The sequence below is a fragment of the Pteropus vampyrus genome, unplaced genomic scaffold, assembly GCF_000151845.1.
Source record: "Pteropus vampyrus isolate Shadow unplaced genomic scaffold, Pvam_2.0 Scaffold47, whole genome shotgun sequence".
Lineage (NCBI taxonomy): Eukaryota > Metazoa > Chordata > Mammalia > Chiroptera > Pteropodidae > Pteropus > Pteropus vampyrus.
Window position 1 is genome coordinate 4,272,593 of NW_011888828.1, and position 19,390 is coordinate 4,291,982.

The window sequence follows — 19,390 nt, forward strand, 5'->3', positions numbered from 1 at the left end:
CAAAAAGAAAAAAAAGTCCGGCCGAAGCTGTGTTCTGGGAAACAGACATGAATGTCAGCTCCTGCACATGCTCTCCTGGCTTGGTTTGCTCGCTTTTGTCAATTCTCTGCTTCTCTGGAAAAAAAAAAAAATGATCTATCCCCAAAGCTATTAAGCTTCTTACTAGGATAAATAGTGGTAAAAAGTTCCTGCCCATGAAAAACAGTCCTCCATTGTCAAACATTCCCTCTTAATTGATCTTAATAAGCTATTTTAAATGAAGGGGAAGAGAAAAGCACAGCACTAACACATAGTAATTATCTGTAATTCTCCATTTGTAATGTCGCTGAATAGAGAAAATGATGCAAATGTGGACAGATGCTGACTAGAGTTTTACAATGACATCGAAATCAGCTATTTTGTACAGTAAGTAACATGACCAAGTTGTAGTATTTCAAAGGCATGTTTTCATCCCAACGACAGTATATGCCACGGATTGCTGGCAAATGTAATGAGATTAAATATTGTGCACTAAAAATCGATCAGTGTGGCAGGGACTTGTTTAGTTGCTCATATTTAATGTAAAATTCAGTGATTCTATATCAGCTTTAAAGTGAGAAGAGAAACAGACCCCCTAGCCTCCTAGGTAAGTTTTGTTTTGTTTTGCCACTTAAAAGAAGTATAATCCTAGCATTTTTAGAGGTAATTTAAAATCAAGTGTCCTTATTTAACAAAGGAGAAAAAGAAAATTCAAAAGAGGTCTCACAGCTGCTAGCAAAGCCCAGGTGTGGTGGAGTGGGTGGGGTGAGGTCCTGGAAAGATGGCTGACTACTCCTTATCTTACTGGTAATCTCATTTTACCTTAGTAATCAACATCTCTTTTTATCTCTTCTGCCAATAAGTAATCTTTCAAAATTTACTGTGTGCCACGGAACTGTGTGCTAAATGCTGGTGTTACTATAATAATTAAGACACACTTAGCATAGTGAGAACAATTAATCTAATATTTAGTAATAGTAAAAATTATCATGTATTTAAAATTATCATTATGAAATTTTAGGAATCTTCACTCTAGAAATGTGAGTGATCTTGTGCAAGCCTGTAGGCATGTGTGAGGGGCCAGGTGTGCACTCTGAGCATCAGGCAGTACTTGCTGACCAGGTGGCAGCAACAAAGAAGAGGAATCTAGGGTTTAGAGCTGAAGATGGACTAGGAAGAAAGATGGGAGCCCAGGTTACCAATGGAGAACAACAAAAAAAAAGAGGTAGGGATGACTAAGACCTTGATGAGCAGGGATTAAAGTACCTGCCTGGAAGGCCACATGCAGCCCAAGGTCAGGGACCCTAGCCCTGCCTGGAGCAATGGCCTTCGAGAAATCCGAATGGCCTTTGCAGTGGCTCGCTGAAAAGCTCAAGATGGGTTTGCCCAAGGTTAATAATTATCAGCACCTAGGAGTCACTTCCTTTGCTTTAACAAATGATGAAACTGAAACTAGAAAAGAGGTGAACCAATTTGAATTAGTTTTTACTTTGGTTCCCTTGAAAATAAAATTAAAAACAGTATACCTCCTATTTATTCTGGGGGAAATCAGGTTTTTTTGGGGGGCGGGGGAGAAGCTGAAAACACTTAGCTCATTAGTGAATTTTAATTTATTTAACTTTTTTTGGAAGTGACAATTAAGAATTCTATTAAAATCATATTATGAACTAACCTAAATCAATTTAGCATTTCAGAAAATGCCTGGTCTTTATAAATATAAGGAGCTTCCAGGAGTCAGAGGTAGGAGAGAACTATGTACTCTAAATCCTACACTCACTGCTAGCCTTGGTCCAAATCCTGCCAATCTATATAAGCACAGAGGCACAGAAACAATCTGTCCTTTTCCAAGGGAATTTCTCTTTTTTATCTCAGGCACTTAGATTAGAACCATGCAAGTTTACTCTGAGTAGACACGCTATTCTCAGGTCAGGACAAGCAAATCTTAGAGTCACGTAGAGAATGGGACCCTTTGAGGAATGGGGGACCACAGACCGCAAGGCTCTGTAGGGCTCAGATGCACAGCTTGCCAGGCTCACTCAAGAGTGGTGGGGCTCTGACAGTTCATTTTACTAAGAAAAATATTTTTTGATACCTGTAAGATAAAGAAAATCACTTAGATGATACCTGAAGTGTTTATGTAACCAACTTTAGAGAGTGCATTCCTAATGAAGGTATTTCCACTGTCAACCAAACATACCAAAATAATGAAAGTTAATGTACATGTACATACATGGACGGCACTGTGCATACTCCAGTGCTTCAGCATTCTTAGACCACATTACCATAAAGACAGTCTGGTTGTTTCTACAGAAGAAAACTCTCGATCTTTAACTCCAATCTTTGACTATTATTTTACCAGGCACATTTTCCCTTGTAAATTTAAATTATTGAGAGCTACTAAATCACATTAAGCTTGTTGAAATTTTTACAAATTTGGTATCACTCATCCTTCTTCTACTTATTAGGTAAAGTGTTTATTAAACCAACTGCCAGTCCTGTTAAGTTATTGCTTAGATTTTTTAGGACATCACATTCAAAACCTAAGATTTATTTCTAAGTTCTTCATCAAAATTAACATATTGTTCTTGTGTTACTACTTGTGTATATAAGTATTGTATAAGTAATTCACTCTTTTTTAGACTTTCGCAAAGTCAGATTATGTTAGCAATAGTAAAATCATGATTCAAAGAATCAGAGTTCTCCAAGGCTTTGTCACTGCAAATCACTTTGCTAATAACAAGAAAACTACTACTGATAGTATTTTACCACGTCATATTCAATTCTAGCCACAACCTTATATTCCCATTTTAGAGATGAAACACTTCAGCTCAGAAGAGTTAATGAAGCCCATTAGCCAAAATTACAAGATTACAGGATACAGGATTCAAAAGCCAGGTTTTCCTGGCTCCAAATCCTGAACTCTTTCCTTTTTGATGTGTTACTGTACCCAAGCCCCTGAACAAATTAAACTACTAAGCTATGCCACTCAAAATAACAATCACGCAAACATGCCGCGTATGCTATTTCATACCTTTAATCCTCTGAAACTTCCTGGACTAGTTGGAGAGGAACTGGAGGATTTCGTAGATTTAGGAGTGGAAAGCTGGCTGCTGGGCGTTCCATTAACTGACCATGAGACAACAAAGGAGACAGAGGTCATTAAAACCCAAAACAACCAGATTGTGTCAAAACACTCAGCACATGCACAACATTGCCCCCCAAAAGCTTCATTTAAAGCTCAAAGCAGATGGCAAATCAGCAAAAAGGAAAAATAATGTATCTTATTGCATTATAGACACAGTATTAAACAAATAAGGAGTGAAACTAGGATTATTTTCAACAATAGCTTCCCAACAGTGACTTAAACAAAGATATAAAACATTATGGAACTAAAAATGTGCATCACAACTTGTCCATATATCCTGCCTGCCAGCAAGGGCAGAGAAATGAATGGCTATGGTATTTGTAAAGGTTTACTACAAAGATCGTCCCATAATCTCTAATATCTACTATGTTAGCATATACCAACCTGAAAAACCAAGACATTCTATGGCTCTCCCTAATCAATTCTACCATAACCCAAATACATTTTCTAAGTACATTCTTATAGAATGGGAAAATTAATGGTCATGTTCCTTGTAATGTCCACTTATTTGTTTCAAGGCCATAAAAGATACTCTTCAACTTTCTTTTTATCTAGTTATTTCTAATTCCTTCTATTTTCTTTTCTTCACAGCTTAATTTCCCCATTATTTAGCAAAGCTTGATGGTTTTCTATATCCTCTCCTTCATTCACACTTCCATACAGTTCTTAGGCTGAAGGTTCAGTTTTAGAGCCTCTGCTAGTAAGAGTATGGCCACTGCTGTTTTGAGGTGACAGTTAATCTGCAGAGTCTACATTACAGAATGCTTGTCAAACATTTCAGTATAACCCATGCTTATTCCTAACTGTATCACTTGGACCCATTTCTGCTTTAATTTCACATCTAGAATTGGTGTAATTTTTTTTCTCTTCTAAGGAGTATTTATAAGCCTTTTTATCATGAATCTTCAAATGCTTTTGCCCAAAATGGATGAAAACTGCCATTCATCTCTATAGGAAAAAAAAAAAAGCAAAGTCTATTTCTTTATTTTTTTTAATTGAAGAAATTTAAATTCCCCCCATCTACCTCCCCCTCCCCTCTCCCCTCTGGTAACCACTAGTCCTTTTTTTTTTTTTTTTAATACAAGAGAACAGACAACTATTATTTTAAATGATGCTAATAACTATAAAAAGCAAAATGCAGAGACAGAGATCCTAAATAGGTGACTGAAAAAGGTGGGCAGCAGTCCTTGAGTAAAGGTTCAGAAATCCGGCATCAAGTGTTTGTGATTAATTACCTGTAAACAGGTGCATCTGGGTCTATTAAGTCATGTTTGTTTACTGTATTGCTCATTTAAAAAAATTCAGTAAAGACAAAAATTTTTCCAGTTATTTTTAAATTCTAAAACTTTAATTTTACAAATTCAAAACCACTCATTCAACAATAACTATCAGTTACTTAGATTTTCTAAACAAATATATGTGGGTATTTAGAGTCCAAGTACAACATAAGCAACTATTCAACTCATTCTAAACTTTTAAGAGCATTCAACAGCCCTGATTATTTCTCAATTAAGTTAAATTTCAGTTAATCCTATACCTTTAAAAAATTCTCTTTAAAGGAAACTGGTGGTAGGAATTCACATAAAAGAGATTATTATGGGCAATGAACTAGTAAACGTGCTGTGAGTTGAGACCTTTTTCTCTGTCCCACAGCAACTTGTATAGGTCACCAGTCCCTCCTCAGTAAGCACTGTTAGCTTTCACTAATTAATATTCAGACACCATGCTGACGTCAAAGGCTTCTTGAAAAGGTGATTAAAAAAAAGGGGGATGGGGAACTAAAGGAGAAAAATTCCTGCAAATGGTGATCTGTGTAGCAGATCAATCTCCCTAAGGATGCAGCCCCTGCCTAAACCGTTTCTTAATGAAATTCACTGCCAGCGACTTAACTGGTGTCAGTAACTACATATCCCTATTCCCCCTCAAATAACTCATCCTAAAGAGATATTAAGTCACCTGTAACCCTCTAAGTTTCCAATAGCATTTGGAAGCTTCTAAAAAGTGCTCTTTAATGAGTCCTTAATACCATTTATTTGCACATTCTCCTAGTCTTTGGGAGGGGAAGTGGGGCCTGGGGCAGTGTTACATCGTACCTCTTCCGCCGACACTGCTGCCACCAACTGGAAGGTGTGTGACGACCAGCCGGCATCTTTGCGATGCTCCCACTTCTTACTACACCCCTGATTTTCTCTCCCGAAATAAGGCTTTTATCTATCTTTCCCCTCAACTCTAAGGCAAGAAATAAACTTGGGAACTTTTTTGCTTGTTTGTTGGTTTGCTCTGAATACTTTTTATCTTAGTGGACTATGAAAGATTCACAAGCTAGAAACCTAAGGTGAGAATTTTTAAGTCTCAAATTATGGTCACTGTTGATCCACTGATGTTGTCCAGATTAATCTCTCTGTGCTGATTACACATTATTTAGCTATTACAATAAATTAGTTTTGTTGGGGGAATTTAGTCAACCAGAAGACTTCACTTATAGGAGCATTTCTGTCTCAAGATTTAAAAAGTACAATATTACATTTACAAAGTTACTAGCTCTGTTTGAAATTCCAATTTAGTCCCATATAATTTTTAAAATGGTAACAGGTAAACCACAGCTAAAGCAGTCTGTAAAAGCAAGTTATACTTCTGGGAATTGTGCTTTTAATAATACAAAACTCTTCTCTTCCCAGCAGTGGGGAAAAGACATGATATGAATAAACGTAGTAACTTTATTCAGAACCACAGTGAAATCCCAGCAATTGACTCAGGCCTCAGCTTTCCATAATGGCAGTATGTGCTGAACACATTTCTTAGTTAATCTTTCACAAAGAAGCCATCTGCCTTCTGAAAGGTTAAATATCTCACAACGTTCAATGATGAGTTTAAGGTCTACTTGATCAACCCAAATCCAAATATGGACTCAGTTAAGAACTGGGGGTACTGCAATGTGAAGATTTTCTTGAATCAGTTTCCCAGCATGCCAAATTCAAGTTAAAAATAGTTATACATTTATTAGGCTGGTCTGGAAGACAAATGTGGCTAAGAAATATGTTTTGAGTTCAGTATGTTAATTTCACTCTTTCGATTTCACGGAGACAAACTTGGCATCATCATACTACCTGCTTCTTGAACCATTCTCCCCACTTTTATTTAGTTACTTTACTGTAAGTATCTGTAAACCTACCACTAAAACAAAAGCTAAGAACCTGACCAAAACCTATATCTTCCACAAAGTAAGCTCAGTTCAGTGTCTTTGTGCAAATTTCATATTACCTTAGCTTTCCCAGTGTTTGAGATACTTTACAGAAAGCACAGTATGATTTGAGATAAGCTGAACAACAGAGAGATGCTTTCAATTAAAAATATTCACCTTGTCAATACATTGAGAAAGTATTGGGCCTATTTACCCCAGAAAGGGGAGGAAGGTAAGAACAAAAGAGTTTAATTGCTTCAATGGTCCTTTTTGTATTTCCAACAAACTTTTAGCCTTTTTCAATAATAGAATATTTTCTAAGATTAACTAGAAAATACATCCCTAATGGCGATGTGTCTCCTCGATCACTCAGTACTGTGACTACACACGGACAGGCACTTGGCAATCTTCTGACAACGACCGGTTCTCTGATAAATCAGGGAGACCACAGCACCTGTGCACTGTGACGTGCCTCACACCGCACAGATGTACACAGGTGCAAGCCAGAGACATTCATGGAAACGGAGCAAAGGAGACAGAAACGTGGCAAAAGACAAAAACAAAAACCCAGCAGAGCGACAAAGCCATAGTAAGCATGGCTCACCTGGGGATCTGGCTGAAGAATAGGCACTGGAGTAGTGGGCACCCCTCTTTACTGTACACATTCAGTATATACAAAGGAGGAGACAGCAAGGACAGTGATTATTCAGCAGGTCTAAATGTATATACAACAAGAAGGGTCAAACGACCCGACCTAAAGAAAGTAAGGCAGGTGCTGAAGGGGAAGCGGTGAAAAGCAGAATGGCTCCAAAACTCAGGCTTTTATTAAACAGTTTGATGCTTGAGACAGTTCTTATTTATACTCCTCTCACATGTTCCAGGTTTCCCACATGTAAAATCGGTTTTCACAATCCTTTCCTTAATGGGTAATGATGTCAGCAAACTTATTTATTATACTTATAAACAAACCTTGTAGAATCGATATATCGAGATATGTGCGAATGTTTTAAAATTTTAAATGTCAAAAACAGTCAAAATTATGACAAATTTTAGGCTTAGGACCTGGAAGAAACTCAATTACAGGTCAGTATGACTTTTAAATAAGTATTTCTTTCTAGCAATAATAACTGCTACTATTAAATTGTTTGATGAAAGAAAGGCCTGTGGAAACCTATCGAGTAAGTTCATTGTTGTGTCAGGTGTATGTGTTAGGTACATGTGTATGTTTTAAACCAATAAGATAAAATATCCACAACCATATAGCTCAAAATTTAAAATTCGGTACACAGTGGTCAAAACGTGCCACACTTCCATGTAAGTATTAGGAGAATAATGTAGTAAGATTGTTCAAGAAAATGTGTCAGAACAAAACAAACTAGATTCTTAGGTGACTTTTAATGACTTTGAGAAACAAACTTCAATTTTTGGTTTTAAAAATCATGTCATCTATATGTTGTTCTGGAACCTGACTGCGTACAAACATGGGAATACTACCAGCCCACAAGAATGAAAGCAAACTGAAGGGCACTGTTAGGTGCCCCCCATGCCCATCCATTCCTTTTCCGTTAACTACCTGAAGCTGGCGACTTGCTGCGTCGAGAGGGCCCAGAGCTTTTGAAGCCAGAATACTTAGCTGACGAGCGAGAATAATATGACTTCAAGACGTGGCATTCTAGAATGGAAGGAAAGCGTGTTAAATAGATCTGGTTTTAATACCAGCCAAAGGAAGATCACACAGAAAACTAGTTTACTGCCTAGAATAGAACCATTACCTGATCTTTTTTCTATTACGTGAAAAAACTCTAATATACAAAACCATCCCGAAAGTTCACCCAAGGTTACCTTTAATTAGGCTACATATCTTATGGCACTGCTTTATTCCTCATGTCGTAACTAGATATGCACGCATGTGCACACACACACACCCTAATCTAAATGTGGGCAGCTTTCTTTAGTCAGTAGCATTGATAGGCAAAGGCTACACTTTCATTATGCTCCCTAACTCTCTATCATATGTTGAAAGGGTACGTAGGGCTCTAATTTATGAGCCCCTCACTGTCTTATTTTCCATCTTTCCAAAGTGTGGAGCATCAAAAATGAGGAAACAAGCTTTAAATAATAATTTTGGTCTTTTCATAAATCGCCAAACAAAATACCATTTAGAGTATCAGAGCTAACTGCAGCTAAAATCATCATCTCTAATTTGAAATAATTAAGAACATGAGTTTAAAAATCATGTAGTTTTGGCTGAATCACAGATTTGACTTTGCTAACTGAAGGATGTTGGTTAGGCTCTCATCCTCAGTTTTTCCCCTATGAAATTGAGATAATAAAATCTTCACAGGCTTGTTGTAAGAATTAAATTAGATAACATATTGTCTGTAATTTATATTAAAATACTTCGATTTATGCAAGGAGATTAGAATGTGGATTGGTTTTAATGTATACCCCAGGGGCAATAAAATAACATGTCAAGTACACTAAATACACACTGGGGGGGAAGGACAGTTAGCATTTAAAAGACTCTCATCAAAACCTTACACAGAGGGGGCTATAGCAACCTCAGCTTAGTTGATTATCATTATGGATATTACAAAGTATTCCATTGCTGAAAGGAGTGATGTGTGGATTAGTTAGGAATGTTTTGAAGGCAACCCACTCTTTCATGAGCAGGATACATGAATCAACAGGGCCAATACTAGAACTTCGGAACTACGTCCTAGGTTTAGGACTTTGAGCTAGTTCTTCATTCAGTTCTTAGTGGAAGATTTTGTTACTTGACTAAGACTAGGTTAGTTGATTTTAATGGATCTTTAATGCAATATATCAGAAATCTAAAAGGACAAAGTTGGGATTTTATCAAAATTATAACACAAGTAACTGATTTAAAAAAAAAACTTTGCATCCTAATAAATGTATCTATGGCAGGATTAAGTCTGAGACTGACTTTCATTGGAAATTGTTATGACCTGATGGTGGTGGTATGATAATATTAACAATAGCATATCCAATGAAAAGGGTGTCCTTATAACTGCTTTACATATATAAACTTGTCCAATCCTCACAAAATCTTATGAAACAGACACTATTATTACCCCCAGTGTGCAGAAGGTTAAGTAATTAACATTTGAGAGGGAAGAAATCAGTAGCTTTCACCTATCTCTAACTACTGGAGTCTCTCCATAACCAACAACAACAAAAATATATGAATGATCGAACTAGTTAAGGTAAGTTTACGACATACATGTGAACTAAGTACAATACCTGGTACATACATAGAATGAAATAAGTGTTTCATTATTGTTGCTGTTACTCAAATTAACTTTATAACCTAGAACATATCATTGAGTTTCAGTGTCTCAACTTTCAAAATGACCAAGGTTGACATCAAAGAAATACTATGAAATAAAATTACACTGAAATCAAGAAAGATGTAAAATACAGATGATAGGTAAATGCATGTCAGTCAACCTTAATCATCCATTCGAATAGGGAAGAACATTACACAGGTAATACAAAAGGACACCACCTGCAATTCTTGAGAGACTTTCCAGTGATATTACCGATTTAAAGCAGGACTGGTCCAACAGACTATAAGATAGTACAGAAACACTCAAAGAAATTTGGCAGCAGTGAAAAACAAAATAGAAAAACAAAAAGAGTAGATAAATAAGACCCAAGCACCAAGCACATAAATTACCCCAAGGCAACTGACTTAGTGCAACAGGAAAGGATTACACAAGGGAGTTGGGTACCACGGAGTGTATCATCTTGAGTTTTTAAAAGTCTATGGGTCATGGTATTTATTTGATGGTACGTTTCTCTAATTCTGGACTGTCAGAATCACTACAACTGGAAGGGTTGTAATTTCAGTCTAATTTGTGAAAAACCAACTTTTCCTTATTCGTGAAATTAAAGAGTGAGCTTGTATTTCAAACATCCCTCTCCTCTGTGAAATACGTCTGTATGATTTTACCTCATTCAAAGATGAAGTTGACTTTATCAGTTAAAATAATCACTATAATAAGTTTAAATTAATTTAAGACAATGGTGTAAAGCAATATTCCAAGAATAACATTTGAAATCACTGAGGTTATTGCTGAATAACTGAAAACTCCATATACTGGCTAAAATCAAGAAAAAGGATTTTAGTCTACAGCCATGCCACCCTGAACAAGCCCGATCCCATCTGATCTTGGAAGCTAAGCAGGGTCAGGCCTGGTTAGTACTTGGATGGGAGACCACCTAAGGAGACCAGGTGCTGTAGATGTAAAAAAATAAAAAATAAGGAATTGTAAGCTGACAAGGTCTTCGCAATCTGTGAGGTCAACCAATTGTTGCCCGCCTAAAATAAATAAATAGATAGATAGATAGATAGATAAGAAAAAGGATTTTATTATCCCATCAATGAAAATAGCTTTATTTTTTTCTGCACATATAAATGCTTGCTACTTTATTTCAGTTGCAAACAGAACAATAAGATAAAAAGAGATCTGAGATAATCACTATTAACGATTTAGTTATTATCATTTTATACATTTCTTTATAGACATGGAAAATGTACAACTAACTGTTTCAGGTTCAACACCATCCATACAATTAAGGTGGCATAGCCAGCCTCCATTCTGAAAGAGGGCAGGAAATTCATTTCGGAGGCAAAACAATACAGTATAAAAAGAGACTCTAATCGCTAAAACATAAAAAACTACTTAACTATTGAATGAGGGTTTTTTCCCACAACTAGGTAAAAAAGAATACTGTCAATGCCATCCTTCTTTAACACGTCAGACCACTTGACATGCACGGAGTAACTACATCCCACACCTCCATTACACGGTTACAAAGATGGTCAATGGACTGCCTTACCACTGTGATCCAGGACAAAGTCATCTTGGGCATAACGGAATTTTTCAGGTCCACATGCAATAAAAACATCATCATCACCAAAAAAGTCTTGCAGACAAGTAACCTAAAAAAAAAAAAAAATTCACATCTAAGAAATAAATCAGAAACATTTGAAGTAAAATTAAAAGTCAGCAAAATCATATCTTCAAGCCTCACTTATAATACTCAGTTGGAATAAAAAGCTGTTTAGTATCACATTTCCAAGCATTTTACTCTTCACAAAGCGCTTTCACGCAGTTTCTCCTGAACTCAGAACAACAGAATAAGGCACATATAGCTGGTATCAACATTCCTGTTTTACAGTAAAGTCGAGGACCTGCAGAAAAGGTACAGTGATCTTTTCCAGGTTTTAGATTAATGGGTGGCAAAGCTGGGGTTCATAGTGATCTCTGCTCAGTTTACTGTTCTTTACTTTTCTAACCTCCTCACTCTCCTAGCAACCCCACTCCCAGCCACGTCACCTTGGGCATGATTTCTCTGTACCTGGGGTACAGCTCATCTTTGGTTGTTTTGGGGATTAATGTGTGAAAACTGCTTGGAATGGGTGCTAGACATGTAAGTACAGTAATTCTTCCTCATCCTTGGGAGATAGATTCCAAAACCTCCGGCTGATACCTGAAACCACGGATAGTACCAAACCCTATATGTTTTTTTCCTATACATACATACCTTTTCACTTAAAGGAAGCACACTGGCTTCTGTTTGGAATATCCAAATTGCCAGCAACACTACTCTTGCACTTTGGGGCCATTAGTAAGTAGAATAGGGTGACTTGAACACAAGCACTGAGATACCAGAACAGTAGATCTGATAAATGAGATGGCCACTAAGTGATTAGAGGGAGGGTAGCACACACAGTGCGGAGACTCCAGACAAGGAGACGATTCACGTCCCAGGTGACATGGAGCAGGACAGCACAGGATTTCATCATGCTACTCAGAACTGCATATGACTTAAAACTTATGAATTATTTCTGGAATTTCTCATTTAAGATTTTTGGACTGTGGCTCACCACAGGTAACAAACTGCAAAAAGTAAACCCACGGATAAGTGAGACTACTGTATTCAACATGTAAATGCTCATCTCCACAACCACCACCATCACCAACATCAGAGGGGGATCTGCCACAAAGGTTTAGATAAGGCTTAAGCTTCAGGGTCTTCCCAAGGCTGTGCAGTCTTAATTTCATATTCTTTTCTCAAAAAAGGGTCCCCCACACTGTATGAGTTTCAGATCCCACAGAACTTGGATCCACCAGCACAGCACACCCATCCATTCATCCTCCAGAACTTTGGACTTAGATAGGATCCGCTTTTACCTATTTTTCAATGGGCTATATAAGATTTCTTTCTTTCTTTCTTTCTTTTTTTTTTTTAAATCAGTGCTCTAGTACTTGGAAGAATTGAGCAATCTCAGTAATAAGTCTTCCTGATCACTATTTAAATTTTTATGGTGGAGGGGACTTACTGGAGAGTAAACAAGTAAAGAAGACGGTGAACTACATACAGGAAGCAGAGCAGGCATGGATTCTGCTCGTTCATTCCAGTTCTCATCAAGCAAGATGTAGCTTTTATATTTCACTGAAACTCAGCTCAGGCCACAGTGTCTGAGGCTTTCAAGACTGTTCGAGTTGCTATAATAAATTACCATAGATTGGGTGGCTGAAACAACAGAAATTTATTTCTCATAGTTCTGGATGGTGGAAATGCAAGATCGGGGTGGCTGCCAGCATGGTTGGATTCCGGTGAGGACCTCGTCCTGATTTCCTCACTGGGGAGAGGTGGAGAGAGGAAGCAGGCTACTTCCCTATCTAATCCCATCATAGGGCCCCACCCTCACGACCTCATCTAACCCTCTTTACCTCCCAAAGGCTCCACCTCCGAATTCTAACACATTGAGGAATAGGGTTTCGACACATGAATTTTATTTATTTAATTATTACCATTTTTTAATTGAAGACATGATTTAAAATTTTTCCTCCATCTATGAAAATCACATGATATCATTTATATGTGGGATATAAACCTAAAAGCAACAAATGAACAGGACAGAGACTCATGGATATGGATGATGGATTTTAGAGACACACAAACATACAGTCCATAACAGAAGAATCACTTTCTTCACCTTTTCTGTTAAACTTGCCTCTCTTCATCCCATTTGGCAATACCATATACCCTTTTATCCATGCAAGGATCCTGGGAGTCATCTTTTAATTTCTTTCTCAATCTCTCACATGATTTTTCTTCCTCCATGGCTCTCCGGCATTCCGATACCTACTCCTCGTTTCAGTTCTCACTTTCTCTTGCCCGGGCTCCTGTCGTTGTCCAGTAACAGTTTTTCTAACCTCCAGTCTTCATTGCTCCCCTAGTTCCAGGCATCACTGTTCTCACAGGTGTGGAAATACATGAAGATTGCCCCGGTATGTTCAGTCTCTCACAGGGTGATTATGCACCACTTACAAGGCTCAGTGACTTCTATCCTGACAAGATAATGCTCCAATACAGGGCACACATGTCTGGTTTTCTAAACATGGTTTACATAAGATATCTGCCTCCCTTTGATTCAGGTTCTGGCCATTGAATGCATATTTGGTCAGATACTTATCAGTTAGGTTTCGATTTGCCTCAAATAAGTCGTCACTACTCTCGAGAAATGATAGGTATCAAATGAATAACTGACACAACTGAGATAAACGAACATGTATTTTGACTACTTTTATTAAGGTGTACTCAAGACACTGACGTAGCTCATTAAATAGTAAACGACTCCCATCTCCATTCATTCAACAAATTTGTATTAAGCTTTTATTACATGCCAGGCACTATTCTAGGTGCTACAGACACATCAGTAAAGAAGAAAACGGGACAAAAATCCTTGTCCTCATGAAGCAGGAGTGAAGAGATGACAATAAAAATGCAGAAGTGAATTTATGCGATGTTAAAAGGTGATAAGTGCTTTGGAGAAAGATAAAGCAAGGAAGGAGAATAGTGAATGCAGGAGACAGGTGCTGCAATACGAAATAGGGTGGTCATGGAAGGCCTCACTGCAAAGGCGGCGTTTGAACGTAATATTAAAAGAGGCTGGGGAGCAAGCCACATGGCTATCTGGTGGGAAAGCATTCCAGACAGAGAGAAGAGAATACGCCAAAGCCCTATGCAGAGACCAGGCTTGGCACACTCACAGGAAACAGTCCTGGAACAGAATAGGTGAAGGAGAAGAGTCACTGTGGGAGAGGAGATCCAAAAGTTAAGGGGAGATAGTGAAGTGGTATAGGGCCTTGCCAGCCATTGGTAAGGACTTTGGCTTTACTCCGAGCGAGATGGGAAACCACTGGAGGCTTCTGAGCAGAAGACAGCCACACATGACTTAGTTTTAACAGGATTACAATGTGTTCGGGATGCAGAAAGGAAAGGATAGACAGCAGTGCAGTTGAAGGCTACTGCTTCTTCAGGCAAGAGAGGAGAGTGGCTTGTGCCAAGGTGTTAGACATGGAGATAGTGAAAAAGGGTCACACTACTCCTTGGATGTAGAGACATAAGCGGAAAGAGAAGAATATGATGGCTCAGGGATTTTGGCTTGAGCCATTAAGAGAATGGGATTGCCATTAACTCTTACAGGGAAGACGACATAATGGACAAGTTTAGTTGTGGAGAAGATGCTCATGAATTCAGATTTGGAACATTAACTCTGAAGTGCCTATTAAACATCCAGGTGGAGACATTGGGTGGAAAGTTGGACCTGTACAAATCTAAATTTCAGGGAAGAGATCTGAGCAGAAGATATAAATTTGGGATTCACTAGTGCACATGATGGTATTTGAAATCTTTACATAAAGTACAGCAGTGAATGCACCTAGGGAAGAGGTCCAAGGCCTGAGCTCAAAGTTCATCACAGTAACATTACGAGGTCAGGATCAAGAAGCCAAACCAGCGAGGAAGATTGAGAAGCAGCAGCCAGTGAAGATGAAGAAAAGTGAGAATCTGTCCTAGGCTGGAAACCAAGTTAAGACAGTGACTCAAGGGATGGGGAGCAATCGACTGGGTCAATGTTACTGACAGGCCTAACAAGATCGTTCAGAAGTGATCACTGAATTTAATAACATGGAGATTACTAGGATCTTGGTGGGATGGTTGAAAAGAAAGTCTAAATGAGCAGCTTTAACACAGCATAAGAGAATTGGAGATATTGAATATACACAACACTTTCAAAGAGTTTTGACTGGAAAGGTGGGGCAGAAGAATGGGACAGTGGCAAAAAGAGCAAGTGGAGTCCATGGTTAAGTGAGCTTATTTTTTAGGCTGAGAATAATGAATGATCTAGTAAACAGGAAAAAAAGCTAATGAAGCAAGAAAGAAAAAGAGAGACTTGCTGGAGCCGTGTCCCTTCCTACGTGAGAAGGAATGGGATCAGTGGGCAGGTTAAGGGACTGAGCATGCATGAGACCTCGGCCACTCTGGGCCAGCAAAGGAAGCGAGGTGGAAACTGCAAGGTGGGGACACCCAGTGGCAGCGCTGGTGGATGTTTTCTGACGGCTTCCTACTTCACCGAGAAAACTGAAACGAAGTCATCAGCTGAAAGCGAGGCTGGGGGAAGAGGTATAAGCAGGTTTGAGCCAAGAGAAAAGGAGGGAATGGTGCCTGCAGGAAGCATTACGGGTCTACTTGGGATCCCACACACTGCGCGATACAAATTCTTGGTTCTAAAACTGGAAAGTTGTCTAACCTATATAGTATTTTAGAAAAATCAAAACCTATTAAGCTAGAATTATTACTGTTTCATGGGGTTGCATCTGACCAGTCAACAGAAGAACACTGATATGATACAAAAACTAGACTGTACCGAATAATTGGAAAATTCTCTCTCTACCGCTGCTGACTTAAAATACAAGTCTTTGTTCATATTTTTTACAATGTAGACATGGACTGTTATGGATTGTTATCACTATGTTTAACTAAACTATACACTTAGAACACTATAAACAGAGCACCAGCAGGCAGAGATACAAGGCAATGAGCATGAGCGAAGGTGAACCAAAACTACTACCCACAGCGGCGGATGAGTAGATTTCAGCTCTGCTCTCGCTTTCATTGTGTAGAAAAGCTCTCGCATGGTATGATCTAAAAACAGGCGTCAGCCCATGAAGCATGAGCTTTTGCTGCACAGACTGTCTCTTCCTTTTTATACATGTAGAGTCTTTGGCAAGATACCCTTTCTAAAGCTCAGTTTCTCTACAAAATGCGGGGGCGGGGGGAGGTGCGGGGCAGGCCAAACATTTCCTATAACCTTAAGGACTAAATGCATTAGCATGTGAAAGCATTTGGTACATGTTATTTCTTCATTTTCATTAATTCAGGCTTCAAATATTTTTTAAAAATTTAACTTAATGGGTAATCTTTTCTGTAAGTATTAAAACAAGTAACGCTTTCCTATGAGTTCGATAAATTAAAACTTTTTTCCCAGAAAATATAACTGACAATTTGGAAATAATTAATTGATAGCCTTCGCTTACAGAAAATTACAGCTAAAAAATTAAGATACCTTAAGCTCCCGGAAATTCTATACAGAAATGTGATTCACATAATATACACATATGTATACATATCATATACATGTGAAATGTTTATATATATATATAATATATTAAAGAAGTTTCTACCAACAGCCCCCTAGAATATAAGAGAAAAAATAGATTTGACTTAAATGTAATATATCAAAGCAAAACATTGGTTTTACGTATGTATGTAAGCTATACGCATAAGTATCAACATTTGTAGATAATGTAAATAGAACTATAAACATATCAATCTAATATTATGCTATAATTATATTTGCATACTAGGCCTCCACGTAATGCAGTCATTATTTGCCCTCACTTATACTTCACAAGTATATGGGATGGCATATTTCATTGTTCCTAGCAGTGCCCCAAACTCAGCTGAAACTTTTTAAAGTGAAACATCTGATAAAATGCTCAGGGTCTGATGCATGCTAAAATAACTCTCTCTCACCAAAGGAAGTCATCTTAACTCACTACTGTACATTCATCCTAACTTTACTCAAGTACCAATATATGCCAAACATAAACAAAAGACAAGAAACATGCAGTCTAGTGGTGGAAATGGACAAGAAAACTAATAATTACAGTTCAAAATGTTACACTAGATGAATGCTGTAATAGAAAACCTGTTATGGAAATAAGTACAAAGAACTCGAAAATAGCATCCCATAAAACAAAATATTCAATACCTTTAGAATATATCATATGTTTGGACACTTAGATAATTCTTTTTTAAAAAAAAAAAAGTTTCTTGTTTTTTAACTCTGGTGGTTTGTTCCTTTTATCATGTTTTTAAAACTGGGATTTAACATTGAGTTATAGGCCACGTCACTAAACCTGACTCAGAAAGAAACATATCAACACCATGAATAATGTCTCAAAGTCATTCTTAACAAGGGTGAGGAAAAATGTATCAGTTTAAAGGACCTCTTACTGTTTGATTCTAATTCTTTCTTCAATGCAAGAAGCTCTTCAGGAATAATGGATGTTATGTGGCATATAAAAGAAAGTTACACAATGAAGGGAAAGTAATATTTCTACCAAGGTACAAAATGAAAGCAATCAGCAGGATCTAATGGAGAAATATCCAACTGAGAAATAATGTATCTATGGGAGCATATCTAAGCTTTCCAAATGAATGTGGGCCACTTACAAACAGTAATTTTTCTGTCCTTCGGTAGACAGATTAATTAGGTCAAGGTGAAGAGGTGGCAACCATAATTTCAGAGCTAGTTCTTAATAGATTGCCAAAATCACTTTTCTTTTTTTCTCTATTTGGTCTCTGCTAATGGATACAGAAACAGATACAAAAGCTCAAGATCTGATAAAAATACTGTGCACATACTAAGAGTATAACCCTTTCCTCAAAAGCAAAAAAGTAGACGACACAAAGGTGTCATCTTCCATGGACACGCATTTGAACCATAAGAGGTCTCCATTTCCCCGCTCATTTGCATTCTTTGGAAATGGTCTATTTCTTTCCCTTTCCAGAGTAAAGCGGGTTGGATTTCTCTAAGATCTCTTCTTCCTACAAAATTCTAAAGTCTAAAGCTACATATTCATATTATAGAATACTGCTTTCAGAAAAGTGGAGTATATTTTTGAGAGGAAAAAAAGAGAACACTATTAAAATGGGTAATCAGCAATGTCCATTCAGGATTTCTTTCTGTTCAAGTTTCAGCCTCATACGTCCTCAGGAAATCCTTAATGACATCTTCATGCTCTTCAAATCCAGGTGTTTTCCTTGATACTCTAATTCACCGAACATAGACATTATCTTTGAGGTAATTGCCTGGTTTTGTGTCTGGACCTCTCATCAGACTGATCTGCGTACACACAGGATCACTGTCTAGCTCATCACTATAATTCCAGCACAGTATATAGCATATAGGGTTTGTTCAATACATTTCTGGTGACTTAAAATAAAAAAAAATGCCTTCAAGTCCCACTTCCCTCAGATAGCTTCTCTAGAGGTTCCTTCTCACACTCTATGAATTCCTTTCAACCCAGTATCATGCAAGGTAGTCCTTGTTCCCAAAATTATGATGTTAGTTTTCTATGTCAAAATAACCTATAAACTCCTTAAACACACCAGTCAATACTATAGCTTTTTATAGAAAGTATTCAGCAATTATTTGGTTGATCAAATTTTGGCTCTAGACTTTCCAAATAACTTTCCAAAAAAGTCATCTTCAATCAAATAAGTTCTTTGAAGAATTAAATTTCCTTCATCATTATTTTAGGATGATTTGAAAAAATTTACTTGTGAAACCTAATACTATAACTATTTAGTAGAGGAGATTCAAAGCAAAGCAAATTGCTATTCCATCTGCCATGCTAATCAAAGACTTAAGGTTGTATTAAGTAACAGGCTACTGAGATACTTTCCCAACCTATTTTGTTGAAAATTTCTATGACCTGATAAAGATGCAAAAGCAACATCATTGGATCTCAGCAAAAGATTAGTTTAAACCAGCATCAACTGATCTAAATAGAGTCAGGATCAAAATCTTAGCATCCTTGAAATGCCTATCTCAGAACAAGGGCCACAGTTTTAGATAAAATGTTATGATGGTTACG

The 19,390-nt window shown here is 37.5% G+C and overlaps 1 protein-coding gene and 1 pseudogene across 1 annotated transcript in view; one reads left to right on the top strand and one right to left on the bottom strand.

The window, feature by feature from the left end:
- The window catches only part of DCLK2 (doublecortin like kinase 2), a 138,404-nt gene that overhangs the window by 45,736 nt on the left and 73,278 nt on the right, over positions 1-19,390 (bottom strand). The window contains exons 3-6 of the mRNA XM_023530165.1: positions 11,211-11,313; positions 7,918-8,016; positions 6,949-6,999; positions 3,050-3,144 (exon numbers count right to left, since the gene is read on the bottom strand). Of these exons, the coding sequence (XP_023385933.1) occupies positions 3,050-3,144; positions 6,949-6,999; positions 7,918-8,016; positions 11,211-11,313 (348 nt within the window). The remainder of the gene's footprint in view (positions 1-3,049; positions 3,145-6,948; positions 7,000-7,917; positions 8,017-11,210; positions 11,314-19,390) is intronic.
- On the top strand, positions 10,496-10,614 carry LOC111739155 (annotated as a pseudogene).